General features: G+C 49.6%; 1 protein-coding gene across 1 annotated transcript in view; it reads right to left on the bottom strand.

The window, feature by feature from the left end:
• Positions 1-2,070: 2,070 nt before the first annotated feature.
• The window catches only part of LOC124044233 (coiled-coil domain-containing protein 80-like), a 31,036-nt gene continuing 11,013 nt past the window's right edge, over positions 2,071-22,093 (bottom strand). Inside the window, exons 5-9 of the mRNA XM_046363826.1 lie at positions 12,972-13,108; positions 11,383-11,534; positions 8,987-9,090; positions 7,353-7,436; positions 2,071-3,224 (exon numbers count right to left, since the gene is read on the bottom strand). Coding sequence (XP_046219782.1) covers positions 2,905-3,224; positions 7,353-7,436; positions 8,987-9,090; positions 11,383-11,534; positions 12,972-13,108 — 797 coding nt within the window. The 3' untranslated portion in view covers positions 2,071-2,904. The remainder of the gene's footprint in view (positions 3,225-7,352; positions 7,437-8,986; positions 9,091-11,382; positions 11,535-12,971; positions 13,109-22,093) is intronic.

Here is a 22,093-nt window from a genome sequence, read left to right as displayed (position 1 = left end):
CTGCTGTGTTTCCTCTCTGCGTCCCCTGTGTTTTGTGTTGTTTATGAGGAGGAGTTGGAGACGCTGACCAAGCCCAACACAGACAGCGAATCAAAGGAGGAGGCTCTCCAGCCACCCATTATGACATCACAATGGCTCAACCCTGTGATGTCATAAGAAATCCACTTTGCACTGTTGGCCGCTAAATGTATTTATCTCTCTGATGGTCAAACATAAACATGCAGCGGTCGGGAATTCTAGCCTTACCGTTATTCTTTACTCACACAGACCATACAGCAACCTCACACAGACCATACAGCAACATCACACAGACCATACAGTAACCTCACACAGACCATACAGTAACCTCACACAGACCATACAGCAACCTCACACAGACCATACAGTAACCTCACACAGACCATACAGTAACCTCACACAGACCATACAGTAACCTCACACAGACCATACAGTAACCTCACACAGACCATACAGCAACCTCACACAGACCATACAGTAACCTCACACAGACCATACAGTAACCTCACACAGACCATACAGTAACCTCACACAGACCATACAGTAACCTCACACAGACCATACAGTAACCTCACACAGACCATACAGTAACCTCACACAGACCATACAGTAACCTCACACAGACCATACAGTAACCTCACACAGACCATACAGCAACCTCACACAGACCATACAGTAACCACACACAGACCATACAGTAACCTCACACAGACCATACAGTAACCTCACACAGACCATACAGTAACCTCACACAGACCATACAGCAACCTCACACAGACCATACAGTAACCTAACACAGACCATACAGCAACCTCACACAGACCATACAGTAACCTCACACAGACCATACAGCAACCTCACACAGACCATACAGTAACCTCACACAGACCATACAGCAACCTCACACAGACCATACAGTAACCTCACACAGACCATACAGTCAGGTGGACTGGGGACAGCAAGGAGTCATCATGTCAGGTAGTCCTGGGGCATGGTCCTAGGGCTCAGGTCCTCCGAGAGAGAGAAAGAAAGAGAGAAGGAGAGAATTAGAGAACGCACACTTATATTCACACAGGACACCGAATAGGACAGGAGAAGTACTCCAGATATAAAAAACTGACCCTAGCCCCCCGACACATAAACTACAGTAACCTCACACAGACCATACACCAACCTCACACGGACCATACAGTAACCTCACACGGACCATACAGTAACCTCACACGGACCATACAGCAACCTCACACAGACCATACAGTAACCTCGTAAGGCCAATGTGATTAACTCTGGTCACAGGGGTCCATGTTACATTCAGAAAACCGTATTCGATGACGTGATGGTAGAACATATACGGTTGTGGTTTACACAGGGACCAACTGCCTTCCCTCCTGGTTACAGAAACCGACAGCTATAGAAATGACACGTGTTCAACACTCTGTTTACTCTCCTATACATAATTATTGTCCCATAGAATTGACACTTCTGCCATGTATTCACAGAAAGCTTCTTGTGGAGTGGATATGAAGTGGTTATCAGTAATATTATATATTATTATTATATTAATAAATCAAATCAAACTTTATTTGTCACAACCTTACTGAGAAATGCTGACTTACAAGCTCTTAACCAACAGTGCAGTTCAAGAAGAGTTAAAATATTTACCAAATAAACTAAAGTTAAAAAACAAAACAATAATGAGGCTATGACTTTGTGTGACTGGGGTCTCTGATGTGTTATACTACACATCTTTAAGGCAATGAACTCCGGGTTAATAACATGTATTTTGTTTTGATACAGTGCATCATTATTCAGTTCATAACTGCTCAGTATCTCACACAAAATAGTCTATAGATTAGCAAACAGACACATTTTGTTTTAGTTGCTGACTGTATTTTTCCGTTCTGTTGGTCTGTATTGTTCAATCTGTATTGTTAAACTTGAACCAACAGGGGGAGGTGCAACATGATACATTTGTATTTCTGCGCCTAAAGAACGTTTGTCGACAATGCAAAGTACCGAGATACAGTTTGTATTAAAACTCAGAGAAAAGTGTTGACAGGAAACAAAAGTTTTATTTTTCATAAATATACAGTACAACAGAGACTCTGTCTCTCATGCACAACAGAGTATATACAGTACAACAGAGACTCTGTCTCTCATGCACAACAGAGTATGAATAGGAACAAGATGCAACAACAGGAAAATGACAAAACAGAAATGAAGTTGAAAGTTCATTGCAGAATCTGACCGTTATAGCCGCAAGTTAAAAACAGACATCCATAACAAACAAAACGTTTGACTGATCCTTACACTTCTATCTACAATAACGTTCAGACTGTCAAAGTGAACATGTACATTTGGTCAAGAATGGAAATGTAGTCGACCGAACACGTGAAATGGAAAACAACTGTTGATTGTAATTCTTTATATCAAAAGAGCAAGACTGATATAGAGAAGGATTAGACAGAGATTGATGACATCACTATCCAATCCTTCTGTATTTCATTCTGGAACCAGGAAGCACAGAGCTAACCCCTAGACCATTTAACCCTCCATAAACTTCCTGAAAACAAAAACCGCCGTTCAAGAAGCGAGACAAAGGTTATACTCATGCCCCTCTCCCATTGGAAATCAACCCCTATCCCTAGGAACTTCTTCATTAATGCCTACAGATCCGTAGTACAGGGAGCATGGTGTACAGCCCATCTAGACTACCATGGGGCTAGGTAGAGCCATACCTTACTGCTTACACCTATCTGATCCATTGGAATCTACAAAGGGCCATCAAGAAGCATACATGGGATAAACGCAAAAGAGATTGATTTGAGATTAAGTAACACACCCCTTAGTAACCATATCATTGCTTATAGACTATTGACACCCACTTTAGTAACCGTATCCCTGGTGATAGCCGTCCTGGTAACCGTCGTAGCCGTGGTGATGGTACCCGTAGCCTCCGTACTCGTCTTCCGGGCAGCGCATGCCCAGTGACTGCTGGATGGCCATCTCCTGCCTGCGGAGCTGCATAGAGTCCACCAGGTCGTAGATAATGGCCATGGACCACATGGGGCTCGGGTACCACGACTTGACGTTGCCGTCCTTCCCCACCAGCAGCATGGAGAAGTACTCTGGGCTGATCTGGAAGTAGTTGCGGATGTCTTTGACCAGGGTGGCCGAGAGGCCCTCACGATCCACCGTGGCACTGCCTGGAAGGAGGAGAGAGAGATGGATAGGAGTCAGTCAATATCCTTTGGTACGATTGATGTCTTTGACTGAAGTGGCAGAGAGGCATACTCGCTCCACGGCCAAGCTGCCCGTCTCAAGAGAAAGAAGGAATTAGGCCAAGCGGCCCCAGCCCCACCTCTCTGCCCCAGCCCCACCTCTCTGCCCCAGCTCTGCCCCAGCCCCACCTCTCTGCCCCAGCCCCACCTCTCTGCCCCAGCTCTGCCCCAGCCCCATCTCTCTGCCCCAGCCCCACCTCTCTGCCCCAGCCCCACCTCTCTGCCCCAGCCCCACCTCTCTGCCCCAGCCCGACCTCTCTGCCCCAACTCTCTGTCCCAGCCCTAGCTCTCTGCCCCAGCCCCAGCTCTCTGCCCCAGCCCCACCTCTCTGCCCCAGCCCCACCTCTCTGCCCCAGCCCGACCTCTCTGCCCCAACTCTCTGTCCCAGCCCTAGCTCTCTGCCCCAGCCCCAGCTCTCTGCCCCAGCCCAACCTCTCTGCCCCAGCTCTGCCCCAGCCCCACCTCTCTGCCCCAGCCCCACCTCTCTGCCCCAGCTCTGCCCCAGCCCCATCTCTCTGCCCCAGCCCCACCTCTCTGCCCCAGCCCCAGCTCTCTGCCCCAGCCCCACCTCTCTGCCCCAGCCTCACCTCTCTGCCCCACCTCTCTGCTTCAGCCCCAGCTCTCTGCCCCAGCCCCACCTCTCTGCCCCAGCCCCACCTCTCTGCCCCACCTCTCTGCTTCAGCCCCAGCTCTCTGCCCCAGCCCCACCTCTCTACCCAAGCCCCAGCTCTCTGCCCCAGCCCCACCTCTCTGCCCCAAGCCCCAGCCCTCTGCCCCAGCCCCAGCTTTCTGCCCCACCTCTCTGCTTCAGCCCCAGCTCTCTGCCCCAGCCCCACCTTTCTGCCCCAGCCCCACCTCTCTATCCCAGCTCTCTGCCCCAGCTCTCTGCCCCATCTCTCTGTCCCACTTCTCTGCCCCAGCCCCAGCTCTCTGCCCCAGCCCCCTCTCTCTACCCTAGCCCCAGCTCTCTGCCCCAGCCCCAGCTCTCTACCCCAGCTCTCTGCCCCAGCTCTCTACCCCAGCTCTCTTCCCCAGCTCTCTGCCCCAGCCCCACCTCTCTGTCCCAGCCCCACTTCTCTACCCCAGCCCCACCTCTCTGCCCAAGCTCTCTGTCCCAGCCCCACCTCTCTGCCCCAGCCCCACCTCTCAGCCCCAGCTCTCTGTCCCAGCCCCAGCTCTCTACCCCAGCCCCACCTCTCTGCCCCACCTCTCTGCCCCAGCCCCACCTCTGCCCCAGCCCCACCTCTCTGCCCCAGCCCGACCTCTCTGCCCCAGCTCTCTGCCCCAGCCCCAGCTCTCTGCCCCAGCCCCAGCTCTCTGCCCCAGCCCCACCTCTCTGCTCCAGCTCTCTGCCCCATCTCCACCTCTCTGCCCCAGCCCCAGCTCTCTGCCCCAGCCCCAGCTCTCTACCAAAGCCCCAGCTCTCTGCCCCAGCTCTCTGACCTCTCTGCCCCAACTCTCTGCCCCAGCCCCACCTCTCTGCCCCAGCCCCACCTCTCTGCCCCACCTCTCTGCTTCAGCCCCAGCTCTCTGCCCCAGCCCCACCTCTCTACCCAAGCCCCAGCTCTCTGCCCCAGCCCCACCTCTCTGCCCCAAGCCCCAGCCCTCTGCCCCAGCCCCAGCTTTCTGCCCCACCTCTCTGCTTCAGCCCCAGCTCTCTGCCCCAGCCCCACCTTTCTGCCCCAGCCCCACCTCTCTATCCCAGCTCTCTGCCCCAGCTCTCTGCCCCATCTCTCTGTCCCACTTCTCTGCCCCAGCCCCAGCTCTCTGCCCCAGCCCCCTCTCTCTACCCTAGCCCCAGCTCTCTGCCCCAGCCCCACCTCTCTGCCCCAGCCCGACCTCTCTGCCCCAGCTCTCTGCCCCAGCCCCAGCTCTCTGCCCCAGCCCCAGCTCTCTGCCCCAGCCCCACCTCTCTGCTCCAGCTCTCTGCCCCATCTCCACCTCTCTGCCCCAGCCCCAGCTCTCTGCCCCAGCCCCAGCTCTCTACCAAAGCCCCAGCTCTCTGCCCCAGCTCTCTGACCTCTCTGCCCCAACTCTCTGCCCCAGCCCCACCTCTCTGCCCCAGCCCCACCTCTCTGCCCCACCTCTCTGCTTCAGCCCCAGCTCTCTGCCCCAGCCCCACCTCTCTACCCAAGCCCCAGCTCTCTGCCCCAGCCCCACCTCTCTGCCCCAAGCCCCAGCCCTCTGCCCCAGCCCCAGCTTTCTGCCCCACCTCTCTGCTTCAGCCCCAGCTCTCTGCCCCAGCCCCACCTTTCTGCCCCAGCCCCACCTCTCTATCCCAGCTCTCTGCCCCAGCTCTCTGCCCCATCTCTCTGTCCCACTTCTCTGCCCCAGCCCCAGCTCTCTGCCCCAGCCCCCTCTCTCTACCCTAGCCCCAGCTCTCTGCCCCAGCCCCAGCTCTCTACCCCAGCTCTCTGCCCCAGCTCTCTACCCCAGCTCTCTGCCCCAGCTCTCTGCCCCAGCTCTCTGCCCCAGCCCCACCTCTCTGTCCCAGCCCCACTTCTCTACCCCAGCCCCACCTCTCTGCCCAAGCTCTCTGTCCCAGCCCCACCTCTCTGCCCCAGCCCCACCTCTCAGCCCCAGCTCTCTGTCCCAGCCCCAGCTCTCTACCCCAGCCCCACCTCTCTGCCCCACCTCTCTGCCCCAGCCCCACCTCTGCCCCAGCCCCACCTCTCTGCCCCAGCCCGACCTCTCTGCCCCAGCTCTCTGCCCCAGCCCCAGCTCTCTGCCCCAGCCCCAGCTCTCTGCCCCAGCCCCACCTCTCTGCTCCAGCTCTCTGCCCCATCTCCACCTCTCTGCCCCAGCCCCAGCTCTCTGCCCCAGCCCCAGCTCTCTACCAAAGCCCCAGCTCTCTGCCCCAGCCCCACCTCTCTGCCCCAGCCTTCTGCCCCAGCCCCAGCTTTCTGCCCCACCTCTCTGCTTCAGCCCCAGCTCTCTGCACCAGCCCCACCTCTCTGCCCCAGACCCACCTCTCTGCCCCAGACCCAACTCTCTGCCCCAGACCCAATCTCTTCCCCTGCAAAGCTACCACTTCATTCAAGGAAAGCTCCCCAAAGAGCTCATATGAATGCTATTTGGATGGGCGGAGAAATTAAAGGGAGGGTTTACATATTTCCTCCCTAACACCCCCACCACAGCAAATGTCTGTGTGCTTATGCAGCTGTGAGGGGTGTATGGGTGGAGGGCCGTATGTGTTTGTGTTGATGGTGTGGTGTAGGCAGCAGCACCAACATGTTTTTGAGGTTGAGCCCCATACCACAGAGGAAAGATCAAAAATGTGTATCTGGTAGCATAGAGAGAATAAATAAACAAGGCTGGGCTATAGGGACCTGGACCGGGGGAGACAGCAGTAGTTAGGGCTGAGGCTGGGCTATAGGGACAAGGACTGGGGGAGACAGCAGGAGTTAGGGCTGGGCTATAGGGACCTGGACCGGGGGAGACAGCAGTAGTTAGGGCTGAGGCTGGGCTATAGGGACATGGACTGGGGGAGACAGCAGTAGTTAGGGCTGAGGCTGGGCTATAGGGACAAGGACTGGGGGAGACAGCAGGAGTTAGGGCTGAGGCTGGGCTATAGGGACAAGGACTGGGGGAGACAGCAGGAGTTAGGGCTGGGCTATAGGGACAAGGACTGGGGGAGACAGCAGGAGTTACGGCTGAGGCTGGGCTATAGGGACAAGGACTGGGGGAGACAGCAGGAGTTATGGCTGAGGCTGGGCTATAGGGACAAGGACTGAGGGAGACAGCAGGAATTAGGGCTGAGGCTGGGCTATAGGGACAAGGACTGAGGGAGACAGCAGGAATTAGGGCTGAGGCTGGGCTATAGGGACAAGGACTGGGGGAGACAGCAGGAATTTGGGCTGAAGTTGAGCTACCTGCCTGCTGTGACAATTAAACAACATCAGACATTCAACAGCATGGGTGTATTAACTGAAGAACAAAACATAACACAGCCCATTTACCCTCCATGTGTTTCCTGTTTTGTTTCATCTTCACAGCCATTTCCTGTATGAAGTATGATACACAAAGGCGCTGTGGAGACAACAGGGTTCTCACCGTTGATTGGATAGAGCTCTAGTACTCCTCCCTGATCCACTGCCTCCATGCCAACCAGCTTCAGGATGGAGATGTGTCTCAGGCCTGGGTCACCATGGAAACCACCACCATACAGACAAACCCACAACAGAGAAGCACATTAAGAACAACAAAAACACCCAACAACAACTACTTACAACGTAAAGTCAAACGTCTCCTACTGAGCATCTAAGTCAGGGTTCTTCAACCTGTAAACAATAAGGAAGGGAGGCGTTGATTGGTTAGGGAAATCTTTGTAGATTGAAGGTGTTCCTTAGTAAGAGAGAAATCTGTAGCGCCACTGAGTGTGCAGGGTTTTGATCCAACCCCCTGCAACAACACACACCTGATTCAGCTAAGTAACGGTCCAGAGAGAAGACCTTGATCTCCAGGATCAGAGTCGGAGCACCCCCCAAAAACGGATATAATTCAACCACTTGTTTCATATTCATCTCTAAACGTATTTATTCAATATGTGGATGCGGCTGTTCCTGATTAGAACCATCTGTGAATTAGTAGTGAGGGAATGTGAAGGACTTGTGTCCTGCTGAGCCAGACAGATGGTTGTTCTGAAGACAGAAAAACCACAGTAACCACATGAAAACACTGCTCTCTAAGGTGAGAGCCAAGAGCTGAATACCGCGGTACGAACCCAAAGCAGAGTCAGCAGCTAGGAGAAGCCTTGTTTACCAGAGAAGCCAGGTTTGAACACACACACACCTAGCCAAGAGAAACAGAGGAGGGGATCACAGTCTGTGATCTGAGACTCCAGAACTGGTAGATGAGTAGGGAGTTACACTTCCATGAACCTTTTCTGAGGGGTATATGCTGTGTGTGTGTGGTTTTGTGTGTGTGTGTGTGTGGTTGTGTGTGTCTGTGTGCGTGTGTGTTGATTTACATCTGTTGTGTGTGTACCAGAGGTTGGCACAACACGTCCCAGACTGGTAAAACTCCTGACCCTATACGGACATTATTAATTTGTTGTTAAAAGGTTTAATATTGGTAATGGTGGAACCAGAGCAGGTCACATGGTTTAAAAAATAAAACTCCTGGAAAAACTCCTGCCCCTGGGAAGGATGAAAATCCTGTTACAGCTACAGCCACCTTGTTCATATGATTGAGATTTTAAGGAAGGACTAGGGGGGTTTCCTACACACAAACACAGAGAAAGCAAAATGATTGCACAGTAAAATGGCTGAGCTTGCTTTATTCAGGTTTGCATCGTGTAGTCCCGCCCTATGAACCGTAGGCCTTAATTAAAAATGAACTCAGTCTATGTCAGCTATTGTGTTTATTGATCAATTCCAGTGTCAATATATTTCAGTCAATATATATTTTTTAACAAAATCAAGAGTGTTGTGAAAAGCGTGTCCTTGCTACAAGTTTTCCAGAGGCCATAGTGAGACCACGGGATGATCCACACAGAGCCCAGATGATACTGCTGGCAGCACGCTGCAAGTGGATGGCTCTGATTTGACAACTGCCCAGTTTGTGTGTGTGTGCGTGTCAGCAGTTTATGGCCTGCTTCAGAAACAACGTGTCTTCCTGTTGATCTGAAAGTATAAGATAAATATGGTAAATATGGTAATAACTCAATGATTCCTTGTAATAATCACCCAGGTTGCAGGCTTGGCTGGTCAGGGCGTGAAGCTGCTGCTGATAGGCCCATTCCTCATCGTTGGGGGCGGAGATTACAAACAGGCGACGCCTCCAACGGAACCTGAGAACCCAAAGACGGAACGACGATGAGATGCAGTAGGATTAAACTATACGGTGATGTCATCAATCTCACGTATTTAAATATCCTACAAGGCACTTCCTCAAGACTTGAACCAAGTCTCTTCCTGTATAAACACTGTGAGTCACTGTCATTAGAACCAACAACCAACCCACTGGGTACTGACCTCATTTCAACGTCTAGTTTAGATTTACATCTGGTTGAGTTGTCAACTAACGTGAATTCAACGTGAAATCAATAAAACATGTCACCATGTCATTGGATTTCGGTAACAAGTTATGTGAGAAAAAAGACATTTCTTTACGTTGATGACTCTACAATCAGTTTTCCACGTTGATTCAACGTCATCACATATAACTTTTTTTTATTTTGAAATGATGTGGAACACAGTTGACTCACAGTTGCCCAGTGGGAAGTCATTCCCTGTCTGAACACTGTGGGTCACGGTCATTAGACTGGAATTTAGTCTCCATGGCAACAAACCACAGTCAATCTGGTTAAAACATTTCAGTTAAATACAATATGCAGCACTAGTCAAAAGTTTGGGCTCACCTACTCATTCAAGGGATTTTCTTCATTTTTACTATTTTCTACATTGTAGAATAATAGTGAAGACATCAAAACTATGAAATAACACACACCCTAACCCTAACCCTAACCCTCCAGCCACACCCGTTTGTGACAGGTGTATAAAATCGATCACACATCTATGCAATCTAGACATAGACAACATATTGGCAGTAGAATGACCTTACTAAAGAGGTCAGTGACTTTCAACCTGGCACGGTCATAGGGTGCCAATTTTACAACAAGTCAGTTTGTCAAAATCCTGCCCTGCTAGGGCTGCCTCAGTCAACTGTATGTTCTGTTATTTTAAAGTGTAAATGTCTAGGAGCTACAAAGAGTCAGCCGTAAAGTGGTAGGCCACACAAGTTGACAGAACGGCACCAACGAGTGCTGAAGTCCGTAGCGCTGTCCTAAGGTTAAAACACTCAATACCGAGATCCAAACTGCCTCTGGAAGCAACGTCAGCACAAGAACTGTTCGTCGGGAGCTTCATGAAATGGGTTTCCATGGCCGAGCAGCCCACAAGCCTTAGATCACACCATGCGCAATGCCAAGTGTCGGCTGGAGTTGTGTAAAGCTCGCCGCCACTGGACTCTGCAATGGAAACACCTTATCCACAGTGATGAATCACGCTTCACCATCTGGCAGTCTGACGGACCATTCTGGGTTTAGTGGACGCCAGGAGAATGCTACCTGCCTGAAAGTGCCAAACTGTAAAGTTTGGTTTATGAGGAATAATGGCTTGGGGCTGTTTTTCATGGTTTGGGCTAGGCTTAGTTCCAGTGAAGGGAAATCTTAATGCTACAGCATACAAGAACATTCTAGATGATTCTGTGCTTCCAACTTTGTGACAACAGTTTGGGGAAGGCCCTTTTTCGGGTTCAGCATTACAATGCCCCCGTGCAATAATTGAGGTCCATACAGAATTATTTTTTTTTCGAGATCGGTGTGGAAGAACTTGACTGGCCTGCATAGAGGCCTGACCTCAACCCCATCGAACATCTTTGGGAAAAATTGGAAAGCCTAATCGCCCAAAATCTGTGCCCGACCTCACTAATGCTCTTGTGGCTGAATGGAAGCAAGTCCCTGCAGCAATGTTCCAACATCTAGTGGAAATCTTTCCCAGAAGAGTGGAGGCTGTTATAGCAGCAAAGGGGGGACCAACTTCATATTAATGCTTATGATTTTGGAATGAGATGTTCAACAAGCAGGTGTCCAAAATACTGTTGGTCATGTAGTGTATAAACGGGACCATAGTCAATTGATCCAAGGTTTTAGTGTATCCTATAATACTGGAAATGAAATATTAATTTAGCAGACACATTTATCCAAAGAGACTTACAGTTATGTATACATGCAATGAAAAAAATACGTATGGGTGGTTCGTGTTAATATTAATGTTGACATGGCCACCTGACAATTCTGACCAATCCTCAGCCAGATCCTTACCTGGCAGAATGAGGCAATATTCGCACCGGCTATGGAGCAAAATGTATGTTTCATATGGAGCAAAATGTCAGATTCCAGCCATTCCCAGCCACAACCATAGGCGTGACACACACACACACACACACACCCACACACACACACACACACACACACACACACACACACACACACACACACACACACACACACACACACACACACACACACACACACACACACACACACACACACACACACACACACACACACACACACTACCTGGAGAGGAAGTTCTCAAGTGATCTTGGTTTGTCCTCCTTCTTGCAGGCCACTCCATCTCTCTTCTGCTGTTCCATCTCTCTGATGCGAGAGGTGAAGGTGTCAATGTAATCGAACACAGCCTTCATGGCAATGGGAACCTCGTAGGATTGCTGTTGGAGGGACACACATCATTAAGTCAGTGGACCAAAAAGGTAACCAACCAATGAAGGATTTGAGTGTACATATTATTCTAGTGGTCAGGAGAGAAATGTAAGAAATGCTATAATGATTCCAATATTCCTAGAAAAAACTTGAAAACCCTGTATCCTGTATTCCAAGAGACTGAGCAATGTGTTCCAGTTTGCTGTGACAGGCATTCTCTGCATGTTTCTGAGAAGCACAACCAGAGCAGCGGGCCATGGGGTTCAACACAGCGGGCCATGGGGTTCAACACAGCGGGCCATGGGGTTCAACAGAGCGGGCCATGGGGTTCAACACAGCGGGCCATGGGGTTCAACAAAGCGGGCAATGGGGTTCAACAGAGCGGGCCATGGGGTTCAACACAGCGGGCCATGGGGTTCAACAGAGCGGGCCATGGGGTTCAACACAGTGGGCCATGGGGTTCAACACAGCGGGCCATGGGGTTCAATACAGCGGGCCATGGGGTTCAACAGAGCGGGCCATGGGGTTCAACACAGTGGGCCATGGGGTTCAACACAGCGGGCCATGGGGTTCAACACAGCGGGCCATGGGGTTCAACACAGTGGGCCATGGGGTTCAACAGAGCGGGCCATGGGGTTCAACACAGTGGGCCATGGGGTTCAACACAGTGGGCCATGGGGTTCAACAGAGCGGGCCATGGGGTTCAACACAGTGGGCCATGGGGTTCAACACAGTGGACCATGGGGTTCAACAGAGCGGGCCATGGGGTTCAACACAGCGGGCCATGGGGTTCAACACAGCGGGCCATGGGGTTCAACAGAGCGGGCCATGGGGTTCAACACAACAGTTCAGAACGTGATAAATTCCACCATGCAGCTTATTTTTTAGGAACAGCAGAGATCCCAGCATAAAATATGATATTTTATAGGGCACACGCCCCCATCTCTCTCATACCCACACCCTCTAATAGACTGTCTTGTCTATAATAGACTCCCCTGTCTGTAATAGACTGTCCTGTCTGTTATAGACTGCCCTGAGAGAGAGAGGGATACGGAGAATGAGAAAGAGGTACAGATGATATACAGAGAGAGAGAGATACAGAGAAAGAGAGCGATACGGAGATACAGAGAGAGAGAGGGAGAGATACAGAGAGGGAGAGATACACAGAGAGATAAAGAGAAATACACAGAGAGTGAGAGAGGGTGAGAGAGAGAGAGACTGATAGAGAGATACAGACAGAAAGAGAGATACACAGAGAGAGAGAGATAGAGATACAGAGAGAGAGAGAGAGAGATAGAGAGAGATACAAACAGAAAGAGAGAGAGATACAGAGAGAGCAAGAGATACCAAGAGAGAATGAAAGAGATACGGATAGACAGAGAGTTAACCACATAGAACTCCTATGAAATGATTGCTCTAATTCATAATTGTATTGGTAACCCCACCTTGAATCTCATGTCAGTGTCAGTGACGACCATGTAGAAGTGATTGAAGGTCATACTGAACTCCTTCCTCAGCTCTGTAATCACATCCTGGTTCACCAGATCCTCCTGACGAAGACCCTTCATAGGCTTATCATTCTCTGAGAGGGGAGGAATGAGAGAGAGAGAGACAGAACAGAGACAGAGACAGAGACAGGGAGAGAGAGAGAGAGAGAGAGAGAGAGAGAGAGAGAGAGAGAGAGAGAGAGAGAGAGAGAGAGAGAGAGACAGAGACAGAGAGAGAGAGAGAGAGAGAGAGAGAGAGAGAGAGAGAAAGAAAGAAAATTAAGAAAGAGTCAGCATTTAACACGGATTGGACAACACCCTTCCAATCAGGGGACCGGATTGGTTGACAATTGACCGACCAGAAGGCGTGTGCAGCTTCAAGAGTAAACATAGGTCCATATCAATCCATAGCATGTTCAGGATAGATTATTAGTACTCCATCTATGCCTGTCTCTTCAGCTCTGCAAACATCAGAGTGGTATGGAGGAGACGAATGGAAGAGACTAAGAGTTGTTTTTTGATGAGCGTCTCTTTGGTAAAATAATCTCAAGGGCAGAGATTTACCACCCAAAAGGAGGGCAATCGTGTGTTTCCTCTAGGTTTACTGCTTCCTCTACGGAGAAGAGACACACACGCACACACACCTCAGTCACTCAGTCACTCACTCACACTGACACCCTCTTTATTACAAAACACTGGCACTTCCCTCTCTCAAAAAGAGGAAGATGGCTGAAGCGGGAGAAGCCCACGAAGATTGTTTATCTTATTTTTATTTCTCACTCTGTTTTAACATGGATATTCCTTCTCAAAAAATGTATTCACAATTTTTTTCCTCCCCATTCTTGAAACCCATGTACCAGGTCTTCCTCTGTTTTTGACTTGAATCCAGAACACCCAGAAGACCACAGCTGTCTTTAATATGAGGTGATGATAGAAGACCACAGCCGTCTTCAATATGAGGTGATGATAGAAGACCACAGCTGTCTTTAATATGAGGTGATGACAAAAGACCACAGCTGTCTTTAATATCAGGTGATGATAGAAGACCACAGCTGTCTTTGTTATGAGGTGATGACAGAAGACCACAGCTGTCTTTAATATCAGGTGATGACAGAAGACCACAGCTGTCTTTAATATCAGGTGATGATAGAAGACCACAGCTGTCTTTGTTATCAGGTGATGATAGAAGATCACAGCTGTCTTTGTTATGAGGTGATGACAGAAGACCACAGCTGTCTTTAATATCAGGTGATGACAGAAGACCACAGCTGTCTTTAATATCAGGTGATGAAAGAAGACCACAGCTGTCTTTATTATCAGGTGATGATAGAAGATCACAGCTGTCTTTGTTATGAGGTGATGACAGAAGACCACAGCTGTCTTTAATATCAGGTAATGATAGAAGACCACAGCTGTCTTTGTTATGAGGTGATGACAGAAGACCACAGCTGTCTTTAATATCAGGTGATGACAGAAGACCACAGCTGTCTTTAATATCAGGTGATGATAGAAGACCACAGCTGTCTTTGTTATCAGGTGATGATAGAAGATCACAGCTGTCTTTGTTATGAGATGATGACAGAAGACCACAGCTGTCTTTAATATCATGTTATGCAGGTGAATGAGGACCCAAAAGCGACTTGGCGAAAACAGAGTTTTTAATCCAGTAAGAAACTTTACAAAACAAAAAGCATAATACTACTCGTAAAGACGAGAACAGACAGGAGACTTGATCGAGAACTGCAGGTTGCCTCGGGAAGGCACTTGAACCTAGCAGACTCAGACACCTGCTCACCACGCAGCATCTGAGGGAAACACGACACGACAGGGCAAAACATAGACACAGCACGGTGAATTATAGATGAGGATCCGACAGGGCAGGTACGGAAAACAAGGAGAGAAATAGGGACTCTAATCAGGGAAAAGGATCGGGAACAGGTGTGGGAAGACTAAATGATGATTAGGGGAATAGGAACAGCTGGGAGCAGGAACGGAATGATAGAGAGAAGAGAGAGCGAGAGAGTGAGAGAGGGAGGGGGAGAGAGAGGGATAGAAAGAGGGAAAGAACCTAATAAGACCAGCAGAGGGAAACGAATAGAAGGGGAAGCACAGGGACAAGACATGATAATTAATGACAAAACATGACAGTACCCCCCACTCACCGAGCGCCTCCTGGCGCACTCGAGGAGGAATCCTGGCGGCAACGGAGGAAATCATCAATGAGTGAACGGTCCAGCACGTCCCGAGACGGAACCCAACTCCTCTCCTCAGGACCGTAACCCTCCCAATCCACTAAGTATTGGTGACCCCGTCCCCGAGAACGCATGTCCATGATCTTATGTACCTTGTAAATAGGTGCGCTCTCGACAAGGACGGGAGGGGGAGGGAAGACGAACGGGGTGCGAAGAAAGGGCTTGACACAGGAGACATGGAAGACAGGATGGACGCGACGAAGATGTCGCGGAAGAAGCAGTCGCACAGCGACAGGATTGACGACCTGGGAGACACGGAACGGACCAATGAACCGCGGAGTCAACTTACGAGAAGCTGTCGTAAGAGGAAGGTTGCGAGTGGAAAGCCACACTCTCTGGCCGCAACAATACCTTGGACTCTTAATCCTGCGTTTATTGGCGGCTCTCACAGTCTGTGCCCTGTAGCGGCAAAGTGCAGACCTCACCCTCCTCCAGGTGCGCTCACAACGTTGGACAAACGCTTGAGCGGAGGGAACGCTGGACTCGGCAAGCTGGGATGAGAACAGAGGAGGCTGGTAACCCAGACTACTCTGAAACGGAGATAACCCGGTAGAAGACGAAGGAAGCGAGTTGTGAGCGTATTCTGCCCAGGGGAGCTGTTCTGCCCAAGACGCAGGGTTTCTGAAAGAAAGGCTGCGTAGTATGCGACCAATCGTCTGATTGGCCCTCTCTGCTTGACCGTTAGACTGGGGATGAAACCCGGAAGAGAGACTGACGGACGCACCAATCAAACGACAGAACTCCCTCCAAAACTGTGACGTGAATTGCGGGCCTCTGTCTGAAACGGCGTCTAACGGGAGGCCATGAATTCTGAACACATTCTCGATAATGATTTGTGCCGTCTCCTTAGCGGAAGGAAGTTTAGCGAGGGGAATGAAATGTGCCGCCTTAGAGAACCTATCGACAACCGTAAGAATCACAGTCTTCCCCGCAGACAAAGGCAGACCGGTAATGAAGTGTAGGGCGATGTGAGACCATGGTCGAGAAGGAATGGGGAGCGGTCTGAGACGACCGGCAGGAGGAGAGTTACCCGACTTAGTCTGCGCGCAGTCCGAACAAGCAGCCACGAAACGGCGCGTGTCACGCTCCTGAGTCGGCCACCAAAAGCGCTGGCGAATAGACGCAAGAGTGCCTCGAACACCGGGATGACCAGCTAACTTGGCAGAGTGAGCCCACTGAAGAACAGCCAGACGAGTGGAAACAGGAACGAAAAGGAGGTTACTAGGACAAGCGCGCGGCGACGCAGTGTGCGTGAGTGCTTGCTTAACCTGTCTTTCAATTCCCCAGACTGTCAACCCGACAACACGCCCATAAGGAAGAATCCCCTCGGGATCAGTAGAAGCCACAGAAGAACTAAACAGACGGGATAAGGCATCAGGCTTGGTGTTCTTGCTACCCGGACGGTAAGAAATCACAAACTCGAAACGAGCGAAAAACAACGCCCAACGAGCTTGACGGGCATTAAGTCGTTTGGCAGAACGGATGTACTCAAGGTTCTTATGGTCTGTCCAAACGACAAAAGGAACGGTCGCCCCCTCCAACCACTGTCGCCATTCGCCTAGGGCTAAGCGGATGGCGAGCAGTTCACGGTTACCCACATCATAGTTGCGCTCAGATGGCGACAGGCGATGAGAAAAATAAGCGCAAGGATGAACCTTATCGTCAGACTGGAAGCGCTGGGATAGAATGGCTCCCACGCCTACCTCTGAAGCGTCAACCTCGACAATGAATTGTCTAGTGACGTCAGGAGTAACGAGGATAGGAGCGGACGTAAAACGTTCTTTTAGAAGATCAAAAGCTCCCTGGGCGGAACCGGACCACTTAAAACACGTCTTGACAGAAGTAAGAGCTGTGAGAGGGGCAGCAACTTGACCGAAATTACGAATGAAACGCCGATAGAAATTAGCGAAACCTAAAAAACGCTGCAACTCGACACGTGACCTTGGAACGGGCCAATCACTGACAGCTTGGACCTTAGCGGAATCCATCTGAATGCCTTCAGCGGAAATAACGGAACCGAGAAAAGTAATGGAGGAGACATGAAAAGAGCACTTCTCAGCCTTTACGTAGAGACAATTCTCTAAAAGGCGCTGTAGAACACGTCGAACGTGCTGAACATGAATCTCGAGTGACGGTGAAAAAATCAGGATATCGTCAAGATAGACAAAAACAAAGATGTTCAGCATGTCTCTCAGAACATCATTAACTAATGCCTGAAAAACAGCTGGCGCATTGGCGAGACCAAACGGCAGAACCCGGTACTCAAATCTGATACTGGGAAGATGACTACCATCTAAGGCAAACATGGGCGTAGGCTTGTCTAACTCTCTGAAAGGAATGTTACGTTTCCGAACCCATGCTTCGTCCATGAAACAACCCTCAGCCCCAGAGTCAATCAAGGCACTGCATGTAGCACCCGAACCGGTCCAGCGTAGATGGACCGACATAGTAGTACAGGATCTAGATGAAGAGACCTGAGTAGTAGCGCTCACCAGTAGCCCTCCGCTTACTGATGGGCTCTGGCCTCTTACTGGACATGAATTAACAAAATGTCCATCAAATCCGCAATAGAGGCACAGGCGGTTGGTGATCCTCCGTTCCCTCTCCTTAGTCGAGATGCGAATCCCTCCCAGCTGCATGGGCTCAGTCTCAGAGCCAGAGGAGGGAGATGGTTGCGATGCGGAGCAGGGAAACACCGTTGATGCGAACTCTCTTCCACGAGCCTGGTGACGAAGATCTACCCGTCGTTCTATGCGGATGGCGAGAGCAATCAAAGAGTCCACACTGGAAGGAACCTCCCGAGAGAGAATCTCATCTTTGACCACTGTGTGGAGTCCCTCCAGAAAACGAGCGAGCAGCGCCGGCTCGTTCCAGTCACTAGAGGCAGCAAGAGTACGAAACTCTATAGAGTAATCCGTTATGGATCGATCACCTTGGCATAGGGAAGCCAGGGCCCTAGAAGCCTCCCCACCAAAAACTGAACGGTCAAAAACCCGAATCATCTCCTCTTTAAAGTTCTGGTAATTGTTAGAACAATCAGCCCTTGCCTCCCAGATAGCTGTGCCCCACTCTCGGGCCCGGCCAGTAAGGAGTGAAATGACGTAAGCAACCCGAGCTCTCTCTCTAGAGTATGTGTTGGGTTGGAGAGAGAACACAATCTCACACTGGGTGAGAAAGGAGCGGCACTCAGGGCTGCCCGGAGTAGCAAGGTGGGTTATTAACCCTAGGTTCTGGAGGCTCGGCAGGCCAGGAAGTAACAGGTGGCACGAGACGAAGACTCTGGAACTGTCCAGAGAGGTCGGAAACCTGAGCGGCCAGGTTCTCCACGGCATGGCGAGCAGCAGACAATTCCTGCTCGTGTCTGCAGAGCATGGCTCCTTGGATCTCGACGGCAGTGTTACGAGCCTCTGTAGTCGCTGGGTCCATTCCTTGGTCGGATCCTTCTGTTATGCAGGTGAATGAGGACCCAAAAGCGACTTGGCGAAAACAGAGTTTTTAATCCAGTAAGAAACTTTACAAAACAAAAAGCATAATACTACTCGTAAAGACGAGAACAGACAGGAGACTTGATCGAGAACTGCAGGTTGCCTCGGGAAGGCACTTGAACCTAGCAGACTCAGACACCTGCTCACCACGCAGCATCTGAGGGAAACACGACACGACAGGGCAAAACATAGACACAGCACGGTGAATTATAGATGAGGATCCGACAGGGCAGGTACGGAAAACAAGGAGAGAAATAGGGACTCTAATCAGGGAAAAGGATCGGGAACAGGTGTGGGAAGACTAAATGATGATTAGGGGAATAGGAACAGCTGGGAGCAGGAACGGAACGATAGAGAGAAGAGAGAGCGAGAGAGTGAGAGAGGGAGGGGGAGAGAGAGGGATAGAAAGAGGGAAAGAACCTAATAAGACCAGCAGAGGGAAACGAATAGAAGGGGAAGCACAGGGACAAGACATGATAATTAATGACAAAACATGACATATCAGGTGATGAAAGAAGACCACAGCTGTCTTTATTATCAGGTGATGATAGAAGATCACAGCTGTCTTTGTTATGAGGTGCTGACAGAAGACCACAGCTGTCTTTGTTATCAGGTGATGATAGAAGACCACAGCTGTCTTTGTTATCAGGTGATGATAGAAGACCACAGCTGTCTTTAATATCAGGTGATGACAGAAGACCACAGCTGTCTTTAATATCAGGTGATGATAGAAGACCAGAGCTGTCTTTAATATCAGGTGATGAAAGAAGACCACAGCTGTCTTTATTATCAGGTGATGATAGAAGATCACAGCTGTCTTTGTTATGAGGTGATGATAGAAGACCACAGCTGTCTTTGTTATCAGGTGATGATAGAAGACCACAGCTTTCTTTAGTATGAGGTGATGATAGAAGACCACAGCTGTCTTTGTTATCAGGTGATGATAGAAGACCACAGCTGTCTTTAGTATGAGGTGATGATAGAAGACCAAGGCTGTCTTCAGTAGTGACTATATGTTAAGTTACTGTATGTTTTGACTGTAAACCGATCATTCTCCATACCTAGGATGATTTTGACACGATATGTTAATTAGGGACCCAAAATGTCTGAAATGCATTATGTTAGTACCGTATCAACAAAGGTTTCACACCGATACATAACCAATATGAAGATGAAGATTTTTTTCAACCCAAAATCAAACCCTTTCTACAGAAAACATTTTCATCTTCACTTGGATTACATACAGTATATCTGTAGGTATATGGTTTCTAAGGAAAAGCAGTGTTGAGTCCTATCTGGTTTGGGTAAGTTGTAATAGTCACAGTGGGAACAACTTCCCTCATACCCTTTCTAATGAACTCAGTCACCGTGTTCGTGTATACATCAATGTTATTCTCCGAGGCTACCCAGAGCATATCTCAGTTCACGTGATCGAAACAAAATTTAAGCATGGATTCTGATTGGTCAGACCAGCGCTGAATAAGCCTTAGCATGAGTACTTCCTGTTTGAGTTTCTGCCTGCATGAAGGGAGGAACTGATTTGATTTTCGTGATCTGATTTGCCGAAGGGAGGGCGGGTGAGGGCCTTGTCGGCTTCCCGCCAGAGAGAATATCAGTGGTTGAGTGTTTTCCCAGCGCGAGTACTACAGTCAATATATTGATAGAAATTCGGTAGCGTTTTCCAAAAATGTGTTTTAATAAAATCCCCAGTGACAATAAATGTGGCCTCAGGATATGTGGTGTCCAATTTGCATAAAGTCCGGTGTAGATCCTTGAGGGCCGTTGTGGTATCGGCTTGAGGGGGAATATACACGGCTGTGACTGTAACCCGAAGATAATTCTCTTCGGAGGTAATACGGTCAGCATGTGGTTTTTGGACACATATTTTAACCCCTTATTGTTGGGAAAGAGATGCATGCATAAACAGATGTCTCTATAGCTTAAACTGTCTCTTATGTCTCTTAGATTGACCAATGGGTGCTTCAATAGACTCTGAAGGATTACCTTAGAAAGCTTAGTTAAGATACGTTCTCCCTGCTTCAGCCTGTCTTTCCTCTCAGTACCCCATCACTTTCACTTGCTCTGTCCTATCACCAGGCTTACTTAAAGATCAATCCAGATCTGCTTCTTTCCACTTTAATGTTCAGCCCAATGAGACATGGGTTCCAACCTGAATGTGTGTTTTGCTCATTTCCTGTCAATGATCCCAGAGTTAGTTTCCTGTAACTGCCTATTATAGTCTACGGTGACATACAGAGGCCAATCAACTGATCACACATCCGGTATGAGAGAGTAAACGCCATTACGTCTCATCTCTGGGAGCCAGAGCTCGTCTCATTACGTCTCATCTCTGGGAGCCAGAGCTCGTCTCATTACGTCTCATCTCTGGGAGCCAGAGCTATTTGCCACTGTCACATTGTCATCATAACCAGTATGTTCAGTGTCATCGTTTGAGCCTCTGTGCTGCAGACACTGTAAAAACACCTGGAATCCTTCAGTTTAAGACAGAAGGGGTGAAATAAGGATACAACAGTCACAAGGTCCTTTATTCAGTTTCCATCTGGAACTCGGCATGTAAGTTAGGAGACATGAAGGACTAGAGGAAATGTGTACAAGTGGAGAGGATATTTAAGACATGAATTACAGTAGGGCTGAATATTTTACAAATACATTTACTTGAAGAACAGTGCAGATGAAGAGTTTGGTAACAGAATGATAGTTGGTGCTGTTCGTGTTGCCATTCATTCAATTAGTTTTTTTGTCAAATATTCAGTGGACATTTTAAAAGTAGTCCCTGTGCGGTTTGTTTAACTTTGCAATCATTGGTTTATGTTTGGCACACATTTTAAAGTAAAACAATCTGAATCTCAGCATCAGTCTGTTACAGTGGAAATGCTCAGTATCACCTGGAAGACACTAAACCAGAATGATCTAACCAGTACAACCAGAAAGTTGATCTTCTCCTCCTGACACAGACCCTGTCTTCTCCTCCTGACCCAGACCCTGTCTTCTCCTCCTGACCCAGACCGTCTTCTCCTCCTGACCCAGACCGTCTTCTCCTCCTGACCCAGACCCTGTCTTCTCCTCCTGACCCAGACCCAGACCCTGTCTTCTCCTCCTGACCCGGACCCTGTCTTCTCCTCCTGACCTGGACCCTGTCTTCTCCTCCTGACCCAGACCCTGTCTTCTCCCCCTGTCTTCTCCTCCTGACCCGGACCCTGTCTTCTCCTCCTGACCCAGACCCTGTCTTCTCCTCCTGACCCGGACCCTGTCTTCTCCTCCTGACCCGGACCCTGTCTTCTCCTCCTGACCTGGACCCTGTCTTCTCCTCCTGACCCGGACC

The sequence above is a fragment of the Oncorhynchus gorbuscha genome, linkage group LG09 (genome assembly GCF_021184085.1).
Source record: "Oncorhynchus gorbuscha isolate QuinsamMale2020 ecotype Even-year linkage group LG09, OgorEven_v1.0, whole genome shotgun sequence".
Lineage (NCBI taxonomy): Eukaryota > Metazoa > Chordata > Actinopteri > Salmoniformes > Salmonidae > Oncorhynchus > Oncorhynchus gorbuscha.
Note: the sequence above shows the minus strand (reverse complement) of the source record. Positions and strands in the feature narration are given on the sequence as shown.